Source organism: Arvicola amphibius, chromosome 10 (genome assembly GCF_903992535.2).
Source record: "Arvicola amphibius chromosome 10, mArvAmp1.2, whole genome shotgun sequence".
Taxonomy (NCBI): Eukaryota; Metazoa; Chordata; class Mammalia; order Rodentia; family Cricetidae; genus Arvicola; species Arvicola amphibius.
Window position 1 is genome coordinate 115,073,284 of NC_052056.1, and position 16,405 is coordinate 115,089,688.

At 46.8% G+C, this 16,405-nt stretch overlaps 1 protein-coding gene across 1 annotated transcript in view; it reads left to right on the forward strand.

Annotated features, from left to right (window-relative positions):
• Cit (citron rho-interacting serine/threonine kinase) overlaps positions 1 to 16,405 on the forward strand; it is a 176,240-nt gene that overhangs the window by 49,821 nt on the left and 110,014 nt on the right. Inside the window, exon 10 of the mRNA XM_042055883.1 lies at positions 683 to 836. Coding sequence (XP_041911817.1) covers positions 683 to 836 — 154 coding nt within the window. The remainder of the gene's footprint in view (positions 1 to 682; positions 837 to 16,405) is intronic.

The window sequence follows — 16,405 nt, forward strand, 5'->3', positions numbered from 1 at the left end:
CTCTTGGAGCTCATTTCCATCATTCATTTCGGTTTGCTTGCTCAGTAATTCAGGCTTTGACAGAATCGTACTCAGTACTGTGGGGTACCAGGCCAGCAGTGATGAGCCAGGGGCCATATTGACCTCCTCTCGCCATCCTCCCTCAGAAACCAAAGCGGACCACATGCTGGGTGGGTGGAGGAGGTAGATCCTTGATGCCCCTCTGGACTTAATGATAACCCTGTTTCAAAAAACCAAAAGCGAGCAAGAAAGGGTGGAATCTAGAGGGAGCATGCAGGAGGGAATGTCAGTCAGGAAAGTAGCCAGGGAGAGCTGGGGGCGGTGCTGGTGGAGGGAGCTCTAGGCCGAGAGAACAGCGTGAGATGGTACAGGGAGCCTGAAATAGCTCGTCACTGTTGGACAGCAGAGAGAGAGATGGGTGTCTGTGAGACTGGATGGGAGAGGGGAGCTACAGGTCAAGCCACGAAGGACATTGAACCCCAACAAAAGAACTAGGCCTATTGATGTGTGTAGGCCGCTTATTTCAGGAACATGCCTTTGGTCTAAAGTTATGAGGGCACAAAACTTTATTAAAAAAAAAAGAATGAAAAGAACTTATGTATGATAAATTCTCTCTTCGCTTCAGGACATAAGCTGAATCACTGCTAAGGAAATAATTCTTTTTTCTTTTTTTTTTTGACAGCGGTTTTTGAAGTTTCCGGAAGACCCAAAAGTTAGCAGTGAGCTCCTGGATCTGATTCAGAGTTTGCTGTGTGGCCAGAAGGAGAGACTGACGTTTGAGGGTCTCTGCTGCCACCCCTTCTTTGCCAGCACCGACTGGAATAACATTCGTAACTGTAAGTAGAGCATGCTCCTGCAGCTTGGGTTTGGGGTGGAGAAGTATTGCAAGACAGTCTGAAATTGACGGAAAGGCTTGAATTATTTACAGCCGTAGAAAGAGCTATTGACGCAACTGTCTTTGAGCAATAATCGCCTGCGCGGAAACGGGTCATTTACCAAGCTCTGTCTCTCCGTGCCCTTCAGAAAATTTCTAGTTAGAGGTGCAAATGGTGGCATTCAAAGGTTGTCCCTTGGTTTGACAATTTCTTATAAGAGAAAACAGAGATCCAGTTATTTCGTCCTCAGAATAGGAAACGGACGCGGAGTTAGTTAGTGCAGCTGGGACTCTGTAAAGGGCCAAGCCTGGGATGGCACCATAGCGTGTAAAATGGGACTCAGCCACACCTCACTGTATAATCAGAGCATACACCAAATCAATTCCGTAAGAACAAGGATCCCATTTATCATCAACAGCAGCAAGAAGCATGTTTATTTATTTTATCTGTGTGTGTCATTGATTGAAGGTGACCCCATGACCTGGCCCAGGGATAGCATAGATCAGAGTGGCAACATTGGCCGTGTTTATTTTGGTGCTGATGGGAGGTGGGGAATTGGAAGCTGTTTTTAGGTATCGAGTCTGAGCTTCTAATTGGAGATGTGCTGATTACAGGTTGAATGTTCCTAATCAAAAACAAAAACCAAAATACCAAAACCAACAAAACCAAAAACCAAAATACTCCAAAATCTGAAACTTTTTGAGTACCAATATGATATCCCAAATGGAAATTCCATGTGCGCCTTCATGAGGATTTGCATTAAATATGCAAAATTACCTCTGGCTATGTGTGTAGGCCATGTATGAGATCTACTCTTGGACATGGGTCCCAACCTCATGGTATTTCGTGCGGTCTAGATGTTAACATTCTAAGCTCAGAGCAGTCTGTTCTAGTGTAGGAACAGGGATGTGTGTGCCCTTACTCTGCAGTGATGAGATGAGCAGGCCTACTTTTCGTCCCGCCCGGCTCCCGCAATGGCTAGCTTTACACCCAAAATAACAACACACAAATTGTAGTCATTTAAATACTGTCTGGCCCATTAGTTTCAGCCTCTTACTGGCTAATTCTCACATCTTGATTAACCCATTTCTAATAATGTGTGTAGCACCACGAGGTGGTGGCTTACCGGAAAGATTGAGCATGTCTGACCTGGTGGCTGGATCCATGGCGTCTGACCCAGAGAGGAGAGGCATGGCGATTGCCTCACTTCCCTCTTCCTCCCAGAATTCTGTTCTGTCTACTCCACCCACCTAAGGGCTGGCCTATCAAATGGCCAAGGCAGTTTCTTTATTAACCAAGGAACTCAACACAAAACAGAAGACCCTCTCATATCATTACTCTGAGGTGGAGGAGTGGTCGGCATGACGACTTTTTCCCATTACTGTGATAAAATCCTCAACTTCAAGGAGAAAGGGTTTATTCCGCTCACGGTTCAAGGGTGCAGACCAGCATGGTGGCAAAATCAGAGGCCAAGAGCTTGAAGCAGTGGGTCGTGGTCATTTTACATTCCTCTCTCCTCCCATACGGTCCAGGCTCCCACCCAGGGAGTAGTGCTGCTGCTCATGGTCGGCAGGTCTTGACACTTCAGCTAACACTAACTAGGTAACTCCCAGGGTCGAGGGTTCCTTCTCTCAAGTGAGTCTAGATTCTCTCAAGTTGACAGCAGTAACTATCACTGTTGGGATCCAGCTTGTGAATCAGAAGCCATGGTGATTGTTTCTCTAACTGCCTGCTGAGGTATTTTTGGAGACTGTATTTCTTTGAGACATGGTTTCCTCTGTGCAACCCTGGCTGTCCTGAAACTCACTCTGTAGACCAGGCTGGCCTTGAACTCACAAAGATCTACCTGCCTCTGCCTCACAAGTGCTGGAACTAAAACTAAAGGCATGTGCCACCACTGCCAGGCCTAGAATACTTTTTTTCTTCTAATTTTAGTTTTTCAAGACAGGTTTCTCTGTGTGGCTTTGGAACCTGTCCTGGAACTAGCTCTGTAGATCAGACTGGCCTTGAACTTACAGAGATCCGCCTGCCTCTGCCTCCTGAGTGCTGGGATTAAAGATAGTTTTTCGAGACAGGGTTTCTCTGTGTAGCCATGGCAGTCCTGGATCCCAGCATGCTCTGCCACACCTGGTGATACATTGTATCTCTGTAAATCCTTTCTGACAGTTTTTCTTTCGGATGTTAGCCTTCGGTTGTTGTGATGAAAGCTGAGAAAGTGGGAAAGAGTTTATGGTCTTCAGAGGTTTCAGCCCATGGTCTCTTGCTCTGTTGCTTTGAGCCAGTGGTGGGAGGTGTCACCTCTCGGTGGGTGGGAATGAAGAAGAGGGAAGGAAGGACCTGTGTCTGTATAGCCCCTGTAAGGTCATGTGACCTCACTTCCACCTAGGAGGCCCTACCTACAAAGGTGCCACCACCTCCCTGGAGTGCCACAGTGTGATGACCAAGCGTTTAACACACGGTCTTTAAAAAGAGGCATTTACGGTCCAAACCATAGCATTCTGGTAGTCACACCTGTTTGTTTTTCTGGTATCCAGTCAGTTTCCTCCAAATTTCCAAAGGTGAGACTTTTTAATCAGTAACACATTTTCATTCTTTCCATGAATACTTTTAGAAAGATTTGATAGAGTATCCCTTAGATGCTATTCAAGCACTTAATCTTTTCTTGTCTTGCCTTTTTATCTCATCTTCTCGAACAAGCAATTAATGTTTTATGCATGTGCTTGCTAATTATGCCTAACAACACATTTCCACTTAGGTAAGTCGGTGAATGGTGCTTAATTAGTTGAGTAACTTTATTTTGTGTTTTGGTGGGGCTTGAGGTTGTTTTTGCTATGAAAGTTTGCCCTCTCTGCTGCGAGGGTGGGGTGGGGTGGGGGGTGGCTCCAGGGACTGGATACCCAAATCTGAGACTGCCCAATTTCACCTTTATATAAGTTGACACATCATTTGCATATACTGGATTAGCACCCTCTTGTGTCTTAAGTCACGCTTGGATGACCTCTAACACCTGACAGGAAATGCCCTATGCTGTGTTGTTCAGGGCGTCAGTGTCCAGAAGCAGCAGTAAGGTGTGCTCAGCATAGCCACGGTTTCCCTCCAGTACTTTTCAATAACGGTTTTATTTTCCTTTTAATTATGTATATATGTCAGCTCCAGAAGAGCTTGTGCTCTCGCTGGTGTCTGTGGTTACTCGTGCTCGCCCACACGTGCTGTCGCACACATGTGCACAGACACAGTGCACAACAATATAAAACTTGATGGTTTTACTTACTGCCAGCTCCCAGTGTAGTAAATGGCTCCAAAAACTCACAAAACCAGTTTGCTTAAATAAAGACATCCTCTTCATTTCGATCAAACTGTGTTTTGTACTCTCGGACTTCCAGAGTGTCTCCGGCCCTTGCACCTCCTTGTCCCTGATACAGAGAGAGCTCTTCTAGAACAGCGTCTCGCCTGTCAGAACCCAGACTGCATCCTTCTTGTGATATTATTACTTAAGCTTGAGACTTTTCACAGATTTCACCAGCTTTTCCGAGGCAGGTCCCTCTTCTGTTACGGCCCATGCACAGGACGGTGTTTCGGACGTTACCGGTCAGTTTAGGTAGCTCAGCTGTGCTGGAATCCTCATTCTGTTCGAGGATTGGTAGTGCCTGGGGGTCCTCACCATGCAGAGAGGCACAGTCTTCATCCAGTGTCTTCTGGAAGTTTTTCTCTTTTTTCTCTGTGTGTTTGCAATCAGCTCAGGGCCTCGTGAATCAGAACATTGCTGTACTCCAAGTGACTTGAGCTGTTTTCTAACATGAATTATGCTTTTGTCCAATTCCGTTTCTCACAAACACACGCGGGATGACTCTCATCAGCCCAGAACCCTGGCGGTCAACAGGCTTCCCGAGTTCACGGTCACCACTTCAATGCCTTATGATTCCCGGCTGCTGAACACTTCCGCTCCCACAACATGATGTTGTCCCTTGATGAAGGCGATGTTAGCTTCTCTGCTGCTTCACCCCTAATTCTTCTCTTTCTTGTTGTAACCAATGAAAGAAAGTACTGCTTAACACAGCAGGTAGTAATCGTCGAAAAACGCATTATCTCGAGAGGTGGTCCTGTCCCGGCAGCTGATGACTGACAGAACAGGGAGTGGCAGCAAGGGAAGCAAGGACTCTCTTCTGCTGTGCCTCGGAGGCCGGCCAGACAGACAGAGTATCCTTGCCCTCCTAGGTCCCGCCCCTTGCAGTTGTCACGGGCAATAGCACGTGACCTGGGGATCTGACCCAGTTCAGGGGTTTTCATTCTCTCAGCAAATGACGACCCTGTGAGGCGTTTTTAACTGCCACCCTGCTGGGTGTCCAGGCACCCATTACTCTGATCTTTCCTTCCCAGCCTTCTACAAGGTTGTATTTTCCTCTGCTTATTATTGTTATTATTTCAGGGCTGCGCTCCAGGGGCTCCTGAACCCTAACAGCTGCCCGGGGCAGAGGAGTTCCAATGTATCAGATTCAGTCTTAACCCGACTTGATTTTTCTAGAGTCCTGGGAGCCAGTCAGAGCTCTCCACTTCCACACTGCTGGTGTTCCCTGACATCTCTCCTCCTATCATTGGGAAGGTTTTCTTGTCTGGCATTTTCCCAGAGTACATCTTTAAAAATGTTTTTCCCCAGCGGAACTGGCACCCTGACACCTTTCACCCAAGGCCTTGTGTCTCAAGGACGGCGTAAATGCGAGAGGTGACCGTGAGCTCTCTCCTCAAGCGTTTTCGGCTAACGTCACGGAGAAGCAGCGTTGTTGGTTGTCACTCCTGACACGGGCCTTTCTCTCGAGTCATCTTCTCTCACTGTCTGCAACAGGAAGCGAACTGCCAAGTTCTGGTTTTCCAGGTCCATAACATCTGTTAGCAGAGAATGCACTTTGTTTTGATCCAGCAGTGACGCGGTGGCGAGCCCATGCTGATGTCACACTGAGATTGTCCCTTTCCAAATAGATGTCTCTTGCCCTGCCCTCCCTGGCCCTGGGAAGCTGGTAGTTAGACTGTAAGCATTTGGTCACATGACTGTAAGTGTGACGGGTGGGTGCATCTGGTCGAGCAGGAGGGATCCGGCGCTTGCCCATCGCTAAGTGACGGTATCGAGAAAAGTCTTGTGTATAAAGTGAATGGCACCATATCATGTCCTCTCTTTAAAACTCAGTCCTTTAGCAGTGTTGGCTGTGTTTATTCTACTATATGACAAGGTATTGTTTCAGAACCCTTTGGTTTTAGATCCATCTTAGATAAGTGGATAATACCGTTAACTTATTCAAGATCATTGGATGACTGTGGATTTGTGTCAAAATCCATGCGATTCAAAACCAGCGCCCTTTCTGCAATGCTACGCTTGCCCTCAGGTGAGCAATTTCAGTAATCAGGAATGGTAGCGTTAGTGATGACGGCTATTGGCAAATCATGCTGCACTCGAGAGTGAGTCGCTTAGCCTTTGGGTGTGTTTGAGAATGTTTGGAGTTGAAGCAGCTTTAGAAGTTGCACGATTCAGTCTGGTATCTGAGCATCCGCAGTGTGCAAGGTGCTGTATCAGGTCCTCAGCCCTGCATGAGCAAATCGGAATGTGGTCCTGCCTGCATGGAGCTTGGAATCTTGGAAAAGCTTGACTAGACCTGTGGTCCTGAATAGCTGTTAGCCCTAAGGTTTCCTGCTCTGCCGGTTCCCTCACTGGGTTTCTGAACCACCTGTGCCCGACCTTAGACAAAACACAGACCTGGAGATCCTGCTCCACTCACAGTGATCCCTCATGTCTCAGAGCTAACCTGGGAAAGGACATTGGGTCGATGGATTGCTTTTAAAATTAGGATTTGTAGTCTCAGGAGTGTGGTGAAGAGCATTATGTTTCTTTAGAACAGGCTCTCCCAACTTTGGCACTGCTGACATTTTGGGCCAGATTTTTTTTTTGTTGTAGGTCTGCTGTGTGAGTTACAGTGTGCCTCTCATCGTCCCTGTCCTTTGACACGCTGTCATTTAGCACCTCCCTTCTGCAGCTGTGATACTTAAAAAGCATCTTCAGACATTGCTCACGGTCCCTTGGGGGAAAACTGCAGGGACGCAGTTGCCCCAGTTGAGAATATCTTTCAGGAAGAAGAACAACATTCCACTAATGTCAATCCCCCGAGACTGATATTGCTTAATAAGGCCAGAGCTGTTGTCAGAGGTCTGTAGGACTCTTCTTCTTGGGTGTGGTCCATGGACCGATAGCATTGTCATCGCCTGGGAGCTTGTTAGAGATGCGGAGACTCGGTCCTAAGTCAGAAGCTGTTTTTTAATAAGATCCCTTGGTGATTCCTGTGCATATTAGAGTTTATGAAGCTATGGAGGAGGAGAAAAATTAGATGCATCAGGCTTAGCATTTCTTGCTCAACTTTGTGAGTCTTCCTTGTTTTGACTTCTAGTCTCAGGATGAGGCTAGACTGCTTTCTGGTTAAAGAGAATCGTTGGCTTAATTTAAAAAAATAATTACATTTGTTTATTTACGTGAGTGTGGGGGGAGGGTTGAGGGGAGGTGAGAGGACATCTGGTGGGAGCTGGTACCTTCCTTTCGCCTAGTGGATCCTGGGAATCAAACTCAGGTCACCAGGCTTGGCAGGAAGCAGCAAGCGCCTTTACCTGCTAAACCATCTCACCGGCCCAGAGTTGTTAGATTTTATGCTATACCTTTGAGGAATGAATGTTTTCTCTCAGATAGACTTTATATCCTTAAAGATGGTGGTGTACCTTTTCTTCATCTCTAGCAAAAGGCAATTTGCTTCTTTCTACTGGTGTCTCACTCCCTATTAGTGAAGGATGGGCTATGTTACCTCCATTAATGCTTCTTAGGCAAGCCTTCTATTGGAACGCTAAGTACCCACTATGTGCCAGGGTTCTACAAAGCATACCGTGTATCTTACTGCCCCTTTTGCTCCTACTTCGACCTCCAAAGAGTCATTTAATTCCTAGGATTAATTCCACAGTATTCCACAGTACACATGACGACACGGGGCTTGACATAAGATCTTAGTGAAGGTCACGGATCGTGTAGCTGTCAGTGGTAGGTGTTGAATTCAGGTCCTTCCAATTCTAGCCTTTTTACTTTTATTTCCTTTTGTTCATGAGGGCTGTTTATTGTTTTTGTTGTTGTTTTTAAGATAGGGTCTTACTGTGTAGTCTGTGCTGCCCTCAAATTTATTATCCTCCTACCTCAGTCTTCCAAGTGCTAGAATTGTAATTATACACATACCATCATTCTATCTAAAATGCCAACAAATGAAATGTATCTCTTTAGCTTTTATTTATTTTGAGAATGCTGGAATGGTGGAAGTTTTGAGCAGTATGGAGGGGGGCTGGAGATGTGGCTAAGCAGTTAGGAGTACTTGTTGCTCTCGCAGAGAACCTGGGTTAGGTTCCAAGGGCCCATGTGGTAGCTCAGAATGGTCTTTAACTTAACTCAAGTTCCAGGAGGTCTGACCCCCTCTTCCCACCTCCTTGGACACCAGGCATGCATGTGATATACATACATAACATGCAGGCAAAACACTCATACACATAAGATAAAAACAAATCTAAAAAATATAAATAAATCTTGGGCCTGGAGAGATGGCTCAGAGGCTTAAAAAACACTAACCACTCTTCCAAAGGTTCTGAGTTCAATTCCCAGCATCCACATGGTGGCTCACAACCATCTATAATGAGATTTGGTGCTCTCTTCTGATGTGCTGGCATACATGCAGGCAAAACACTGTATACATAATCAATCAATCAATAAATATATATATATATATATATATATATATTTTTTAAAATCTCAAAAACTAATTGATGCAGACTGCCTTAGGGTCAGTAATGTCTCCTATCTCATGTCTAGTTGCTCGCTCCTTTGTGAGTTTCTTATGTAACTTTCTGGAGTATGCTGTGATGTGATATAAAAATATCATCACCTCCTGAACTTCAGATGGCATCTTTGTTCTCCTTCTTAATAATTTAGGTGTTCAGCTGGAATGGTGACGGTGCACACCTTCAATCCTGGCACTCCAGGGGCAGAGGCAGGTAGATCTCTGAGTAGGAGGCCAGTCAGGTTTACCGAGTGAGATCCTGGACAGCCAGGGCCACACGCTCAAACCCCGGTCTTGAAACAAAACAAAACAAAACCAGAAACAACCAACCAAACCAACAAAATTTAGGTGTTCTTCATGGCGGGCTGTTTTCAGGCATCACTGAAAAGAAGGAAGCCAAGCGTTTATAAGACCACTTCTCTGCCACCGATTTCTTGTCTTCCTCTCAAATAAAATTCCTTTATAGTTTTAACGCTCATCTCCCATTTCTGTGCTCCTGCGTTTTGCCTGTAGGATAGCATTGTCTGTATGATGTGACGTGATTGCTCCCGTGGTTGTGGTTTCAGCCTCTTTAAAAACTGCTGGGTTCTGAGTTCCCATGGCCTGAGCCAGGTATCCGGCAATGTTTTGTTTTGCTGCTCCTGGTAGGAGGACAGTGGTGGGCTTCTTTGTTAGACGTCGTTAATGATGAAATGTGACCCTCGCCAGTCCAGTTTGTGTAGGGACAAGAGGAAGGAGGGAAGAAAGGGAGAGGAACTGAGGCCCCCTGGGTATCAGCAGCTGGGAAGGAGAGGGAGGGCTGCTGCAAGCGCTCCAGGAACCCAGCTGGGCAGAAGGTGGAGAAGGAGTGAAGAGATGCAGACTAGCCTCTTAGGGACTATGCGGGAATGTTTATGCGTCTCTTGGGGGCTGTTCTGTTTTTAGAGGGTAAGTGGTTAAGAGAAAAAATAGGCTAAAGGGAGCTAAATGCTTATGAATTAAGATTATTGGTCTTTTATCCTCTATTGAGAGTCTGGAGGCTGCATCCAGAGATATTAAAAGTATATATCCTACGTTATAAATGCAGACAACTTATTCTAGAGACAACTGCAGTATTAAGATGGAGTGGGTGCAGCAATCTGGGTGAAGGGGGTGTCTGGTTCGGATTAAAAAGAAAGGAGTTCTCGGTATGCTGCCGAGGATGATCTAGGAGTCTTAGCTTTCAGGTGACCTACGCAAGAAGAGTTACATAACCAGTAGGAGAGTCCTGCTTCATGAGGAGTACAAGCCTGGAGTGTTTTGTTCTTCAGCAACTTGGTTTTCCAAATATGACCTTTGGGGATTTTCCCCACTGGATTTCCTATAAAGCCCCCTGTGATAAGATGGGCTGCATCCCTCCAAAGAGCACCCCTTCTTCTGTCTGCCTTTGACTGTGCCTCTCATTCCGAGCTAGTGATACAGCGCCAGATTTCAACGTGACCAGTTCTAAAGGAGATAGAAGATAATGCTTTTCCATGGAGAAGATGGGAGGTGGGAATAGGTTTGTTAGGGAACCCAGAAGTTGGAGGCCCCCACCATTCAGCTCTCGCTTGCTGAAAGCCTTTCATAAACAAGCAAGCATGGAAATGATTTGGCTAGCGATTCAAAATTATATTAAACATCTGGGACTCTGTTCAGCAGCCAACTTTCCAATCAATTCTATGAAGTGTGTTGATTGCATTTACGCTCAGTTTCTGAGGGTGAGGGTTGGATGGAACTCAAGGGGACTGTTGACGAGAGTCACGAGATGACAGCGTGAGGACAAAGTAGAAGGCACACAGGTGGCCGATGACTGAGGGTTTGGGAATGGTTTCCAGCGTGTTCTACTTCAGAGAAAAATAAATATGGCCAGTTCTATGCAGCGTGGTAGTGGATTCTCACCTGCGGCACTTGTCGCTTGGGACCAGAGATAGCCCTTCCTGACCCTCGGAGATGTTAGTGTCCAGCGGCCTTTGATGCCGATGGATTTACCTGTCCAACAGAAGAATGGTAACCTTTGCTTCATAGGCGGGTTGGCTTTGCTGCAGAGGCGTCTGGGAGCAAGGACAAGAATGCCCAGTGGATTGAGTGCCTGCCAAGTCTGGATGCAGGTATGGAGAAGAGCAGGTGCTGAACTGGGATCTTGCAGGGCGCAGAGCCCTACCTCCGAGTGAAACGTGGAGGGGTGAGTGAGGAGAGTGGTGTGTTTGTCTAATACTTCCGGCCCGCGCAGGAAAAAATGGGTGGAGTCGGAGCTCCCTAGCCGGGGCAGGATAGAGAATAAAAGATCTCCCAGCGTCTGGACACAGCTTTGTTGAGCAGTAATAGACATACTTGTTCAGTTTAAACTTTGTTATGCATATAGACCTGTGAAGTCACTATCAGGTTTAAGAAAACAACACGCCTGTCATTCCAAAACTTTATGTGCCCTGTGACTCTCCCTTCCATCCTAACCCATCCCTTCCTTTGTCCCTAGAAACAACAGAACCAATTCCAAGCATGGGTAGCTTAGTTTGTATTTTCTTTCTATTTCTTTTTTGAGACCAAGTTCTCTGTAGCCCTGACTGTCTTGGAACTCCCTCTGAAGACCAGGCTGGCCTGGAACTCATTGAGATCCACCTACCTCTGCCTCCCAAGTGCTGGAATTAAAAGCGTGAGCCATCACCACCCGGTTAGTTTGTATTTTCTAGAGTTCGTGTGCGCTGAATCACGCGATGTGTACTGTCAGCAGTCTCTCATCCCTCTTTCCCGAAGGTCCTCCACGCTGAATGAAGCATGAGTCACAGTTCACGGCTTTTTATTGTCACCGAGGGTGACCTGCCAGTGAGCGACTGGGTTGTCTCCAGTTTTTGGCCACTTGACATCAGATTGCTCTTATCACACGGGCACCAGTCTGCAGATGCATGCATTCATTTCTCTGGACCAAAGTAGGTGTGGAACAGCCATGCGGTTGTATGGTAGGCACATTTAACTTTAAAAGAGGACACCAACCTTTTCCACACTGGTTGCCCATTTTCCATCCTCAGCAACAGTGCCTGTGAGAGTCCCTGGTATTCTGAACAGTCAGACCCAGAGTCATTTGTGTCTTGGGAGGTAGCCAGCAGTGGAGATAGGCGTAAGTAGTCTCCCCCACACCCCTACAGAGAACTGAGGTCTGAGGAGCTGGCTCAGCTGGTGAAGTGCAGGCAGGAGGACCTGAGTTTGGATCCCGGCTGGATGTAAAGAGTCAGACTTGGCATGTGCAGTAATCCCAGTGCTGGGGAGGTGGAGACAGGAGGGTTTGCTTCAAAGCCTAAGGTATAGATTGATCAAGGAAGACACATGACATTGACCTTTGGTTGTGCACATGCACACATATGCGTGCATGCACGCACGCATGCGCACACACACCTGTACCCGCAATTACATATACCACACACAACACACATGAGATCTTCTCAGTATTCATATGTATATATATATATGTATGTATGTATGTATGTATGTTTGTATGTATGTATGTATGTATGTATGTATGTATTCGTGACATTGGCTTGGCAAAGAAGCTGTGTCGTTGTCCTTTAGATATGCCCACAGTCTGTCTGGATTTGTCTCCCTCACCTCAGTAGGTGGTGACGTTTGGTACTCTTCTGGTTCCTGTAAACTGGAACATTAACTCAGCCGGCCTAGCCTAGAACAATAAAAAGACTGCAATGGCCGGGAGGTGGTGGCGCACGCCTTTAAATCCCAGCACTTGGGAGGCAGAGGCAGGCGGATCTCTGTGATTTCGAGGCCAGCCTGGTCTACAGAGCTAGTTCCAGAACAGGCTCCAAAGCCACAAAGAAACCCTGTCTCGAAAAACAAAACAAAAACAACAACAACAACAACAACAAAAAAGACCGCCATGTCTCAAAACACACCAAACACATAAAAATTTGAGTGCACGATGATGCCCGAGGAACCTCATTGGTCATTCCTCGAGATTGCTGAGGCCACAGCATCACTACCCTGATGTCATTAAGTACAGAGAGCCAAGCATCCACCTTAATTGAGCGAGCATGTGACCGGGCACCCCAACTGTTCATGTGCTCATACCCGTGGGCTGAGGGAGGGAGTCTGAAAGCCTCCTTCTGGTAGCCACTTAGGAAGTAACGGCTCAGAGACAGTGATCATCATGGCTGCTGAATCCATGAGGTGAACGACTGAAGAGAACTTTCCAGTGGGGGGAATCAGGGAAGTGAGGTCAGGTGCTCTGTCCTCCCTAGTGTCATGTGATAGCAAGTTGACAGCCCATCCTGGGTGATGCTCACAGAAAAAAAGGAAAAGCACACGAACACCCAGAAGGCCCTGGGTTTATCTGCCAACTTATGAGAAACACGGGATAGACATGTTCCATGGTGCTCCAAGTTTCCTGCCAGCCAAGTCCAGAATGTGAGAAATTCTGCAAGGTTCCTTAAACAAATAGATGGCCTTCTTTCTTTCTTTCTTTCTTTCTTTCTTTCTTTTCTTTCTTTCTTCTTTCTTTCTTTTCTTTCTCTTCTCTCTCTCTCCTCTCTTCTTCTTCTCTCTCTCTCTCTCTCTCTCTCTCCACTACCTCCCTCCCTCCCTCCCTCCCTCCCTTCCTCCCTCCCTCCTTCCTTTCTTTTTTTCTTTCTTTCTTAGAAGAAGAATGTTCAGGTAAAAAGAGACATCAGCTTGCTGGTTTCTGACTTAAAGAGGCATCTTTTGGGACATGAGGGAAAACTGAGCATAGGCATGGGTGTAGAGGGGACAGTTGTCTCAGTGAGTGTGGTGATGGCCCTGTGGTTATGTGTCTTTTTTTAATCTTTAAACTTTTTTTTTACATTTGTGTGTGTGTCCCACAGTTCACTTGTAAAGGTGAAAGGACTGCTTTTGAGAGTTGCCTCTCTTGCTTCACCATGAGGGTTCTGGTTGTCGGCCCCCGTGGCGTATGCTCCATCTGCTGCCCCTGCACGGGCCCTGGTTATGTTTCTTCTGAGGTCTTATCTAGGGCTGGTGAAGGGGTCAGCAGGGAAGAACACCCTCTGAAGTGCACATGGTGGGAAGAGACTGACTCCTGAGAGTTGTCCTGACCTCCACACCCGTCTCTTGTGCGCTCACATACATACCCGCATGTATGGAATAACCACAACGTTCTTTAAAAGTCCTGATCTGTCGATTGGTAGTGAACATGGCAGTATTCGAGACGTTCTGGATGAGCAGGGGGTGCTGTTGTGGGTGGAGACCAAGCGTGCTGCCCGGGGACAGCGTGCTGCCCGGGGTCAGCGTGCTGCCCGGGGTCAGCAGACCGGCCAGGTAAGGCTGTGCAGGATGACTGACAGTGGGGGCTGTGGAGGGTGCACACAGTTTACTTTTTACTCTAGGGTGTGAAAATTTTGGTTTATAGCAAACATTTAAGAATAAAAAGCTGTAGCCAGGTATGGTGGTGCATGCCTTTAATCCCAGCACTCAGGAGTGTGATGAGGCAGGCAATGAGTTCAAGACCAGCCTGGTCTACACAGGGAGCTCAGGCCAGCCAGGGCTACAGAGTGAAAACCCTATAAAAACAAACAAACAAACAAACAAACAAAAACCCTCAAGTGTTGGGGAAGCGGGTACCGAGGCAAAGAGGACAGCAAAGCCTGAAGCCCATCTGTGCTTGTGAATGTGGGCGACTCAGGGGGAAGGTGTTGGAAGTGGAGATTGCTGGGGTCTGAAATAGCAGACCCCAGGGCATGGAAGCTGTGAAAGCCCTCCCTCCCTTCTTCTGAAGTGTGTCCTGATGGGCATCACCTGATGGAAACACTCCAAACCCAGACCTGCAGAGAAGTGCAGTCATGACTTTTTAACTGGAAACGTCCCTCTCTTGAGTATTTCTAGCCTAATGTAGGTGGCTCACAGATTGCTGAATACCTAGCCAAGGGGGAGGGAGGAAAAGTCAATCTATAGAGAAGAAATCCGGTTCAATTGCACCCCAGGGGAGGGGAGGATGCATCTCTAAGTGTATAAGCCTTTGGGAAATGTAAGTTGATCACAAAATACTTAACATTTTAAAAGATTTGTATATTTTTACAACACTTTATGTATATGGGTGTTTTTCTTGCATGGGTGTCTCTGCACTGCATTGCTTATCTGGTGCCCTGGGCATTGCATCTCCTGCAACTAGAGTTACAGATTTGAGTTGCCATGGGTGATGGGAATTGAACCTGGGTCCTCTGGAAGAGTAGCCAATACTCTTAACTGATGAGCCATCTCTCCAGTCTGATTTATTTTACTTTAACTTACCTATTTCTGGTTATGGGTATATTTATTTGTGTGGGTATATGTGCATAGCGAGTGTATGTGCCTGTAGAGGCCAGTGGAAGGTGTCAGACCCTCTGGAGACACCAGCTGTGGATGCTTGAAACTGAATGTAAGCCTTTGGAAGAACCAGGTGTTCTTAACCACTGTGCCATCTGTCTAGCCCCTAAGCACTTGATACCAAGCAGACTTGGAGGAGAAGCACGGCCTTGGGATATGGTAGATCAGAACACACAGATCCCGAGAGCCATTGCGGTCACCAGCTGGGGGATATTGACTTAGCTAGCCATTAGCCGACCCGTGCCGGCATTCCTTAGATTGGTTAATTGATTGAAGCACATTTTCCTATGCTAAGTTTCTTATTTATCTTGAAGATACCATGAAAAAAATTGATTGGCAAATCGGTGTTACCTTAAAAAAAATCTTTTTCTGTCTCTTTGAGGATTCAAAGAGACGAAGTCATTTTTTACATTTAAGGCCGCTGTAAACCGATTTGCGCTGTGAGAGTCTTGAATTTCTTGTGTAGCATATCGTTGGGTGGTCATATCACCCTCATCCTCACTGCTCTCCACCCCAAAGGGAGAAATCGGGGGGGGGGGGTGGGTCCGAGCCCCCGGGTGAAGTCCGCTCTTCTCATGGGTCTGTTTGTGAGCCAGCTTTGTTTGCCCGGCCCATGACTGTAACTCATTGCCTCCATTGTTCCCGTGAGACCCAGACACTGGGTCTTCCTCCTCTCCCCATCACACCTTTTCTCATAGTAAGGACTCATCCCTGGGTATTTCCACTCGCAGCCCTGATGGCAGTTTTCCCGGTCGAGCTCTCTGTGTTATCACTCTCCTCCCGAGTGTGGAATTTGTCACGTCGACTGTCACAGACCTGTCCATTATGGGCGGAACTGTAGCACTGACCTCTTCCTACCGTGACTGCTGAAAGATTGCATCTGTTTGGTCCGCTAAGACCTTCTCTGATACTATCTTCAATCCAGCTCAATCCAGGACTCCCTCTTCAAGGTCAGCTCCTTACCCATAGCTTTCTTGGGCTACTGCTCCAATTACCAACTCTTTTTAAAAAAAAAAAATATTTATTTATTTATTATGTATACAATATTCTGTCTGTGTGTATGCCTGCAGGCCAGAAGAGGGCACCAGACCCCATTACAGATGGTTGAGAGCCACCATGTGGTTGCTGGGAATTGAACTCAGGACCTCTGGAAGAACAGGAAATGCTCTTAACCTCTGAGCCATCTCTCCAGCCCCAATTACCAACTCTTTAAAGATACCGCATTTTCCCCACTTTGCTCATGAAGATACCTTTTAGCCGAGCTCCTTGCTTTGTAGAACCTGCAGGAAACCACTTCTAACTCTTCAGCCAAACTTGCTACCTCTCTCTCTGTGAATCCTCTGCTTTTCA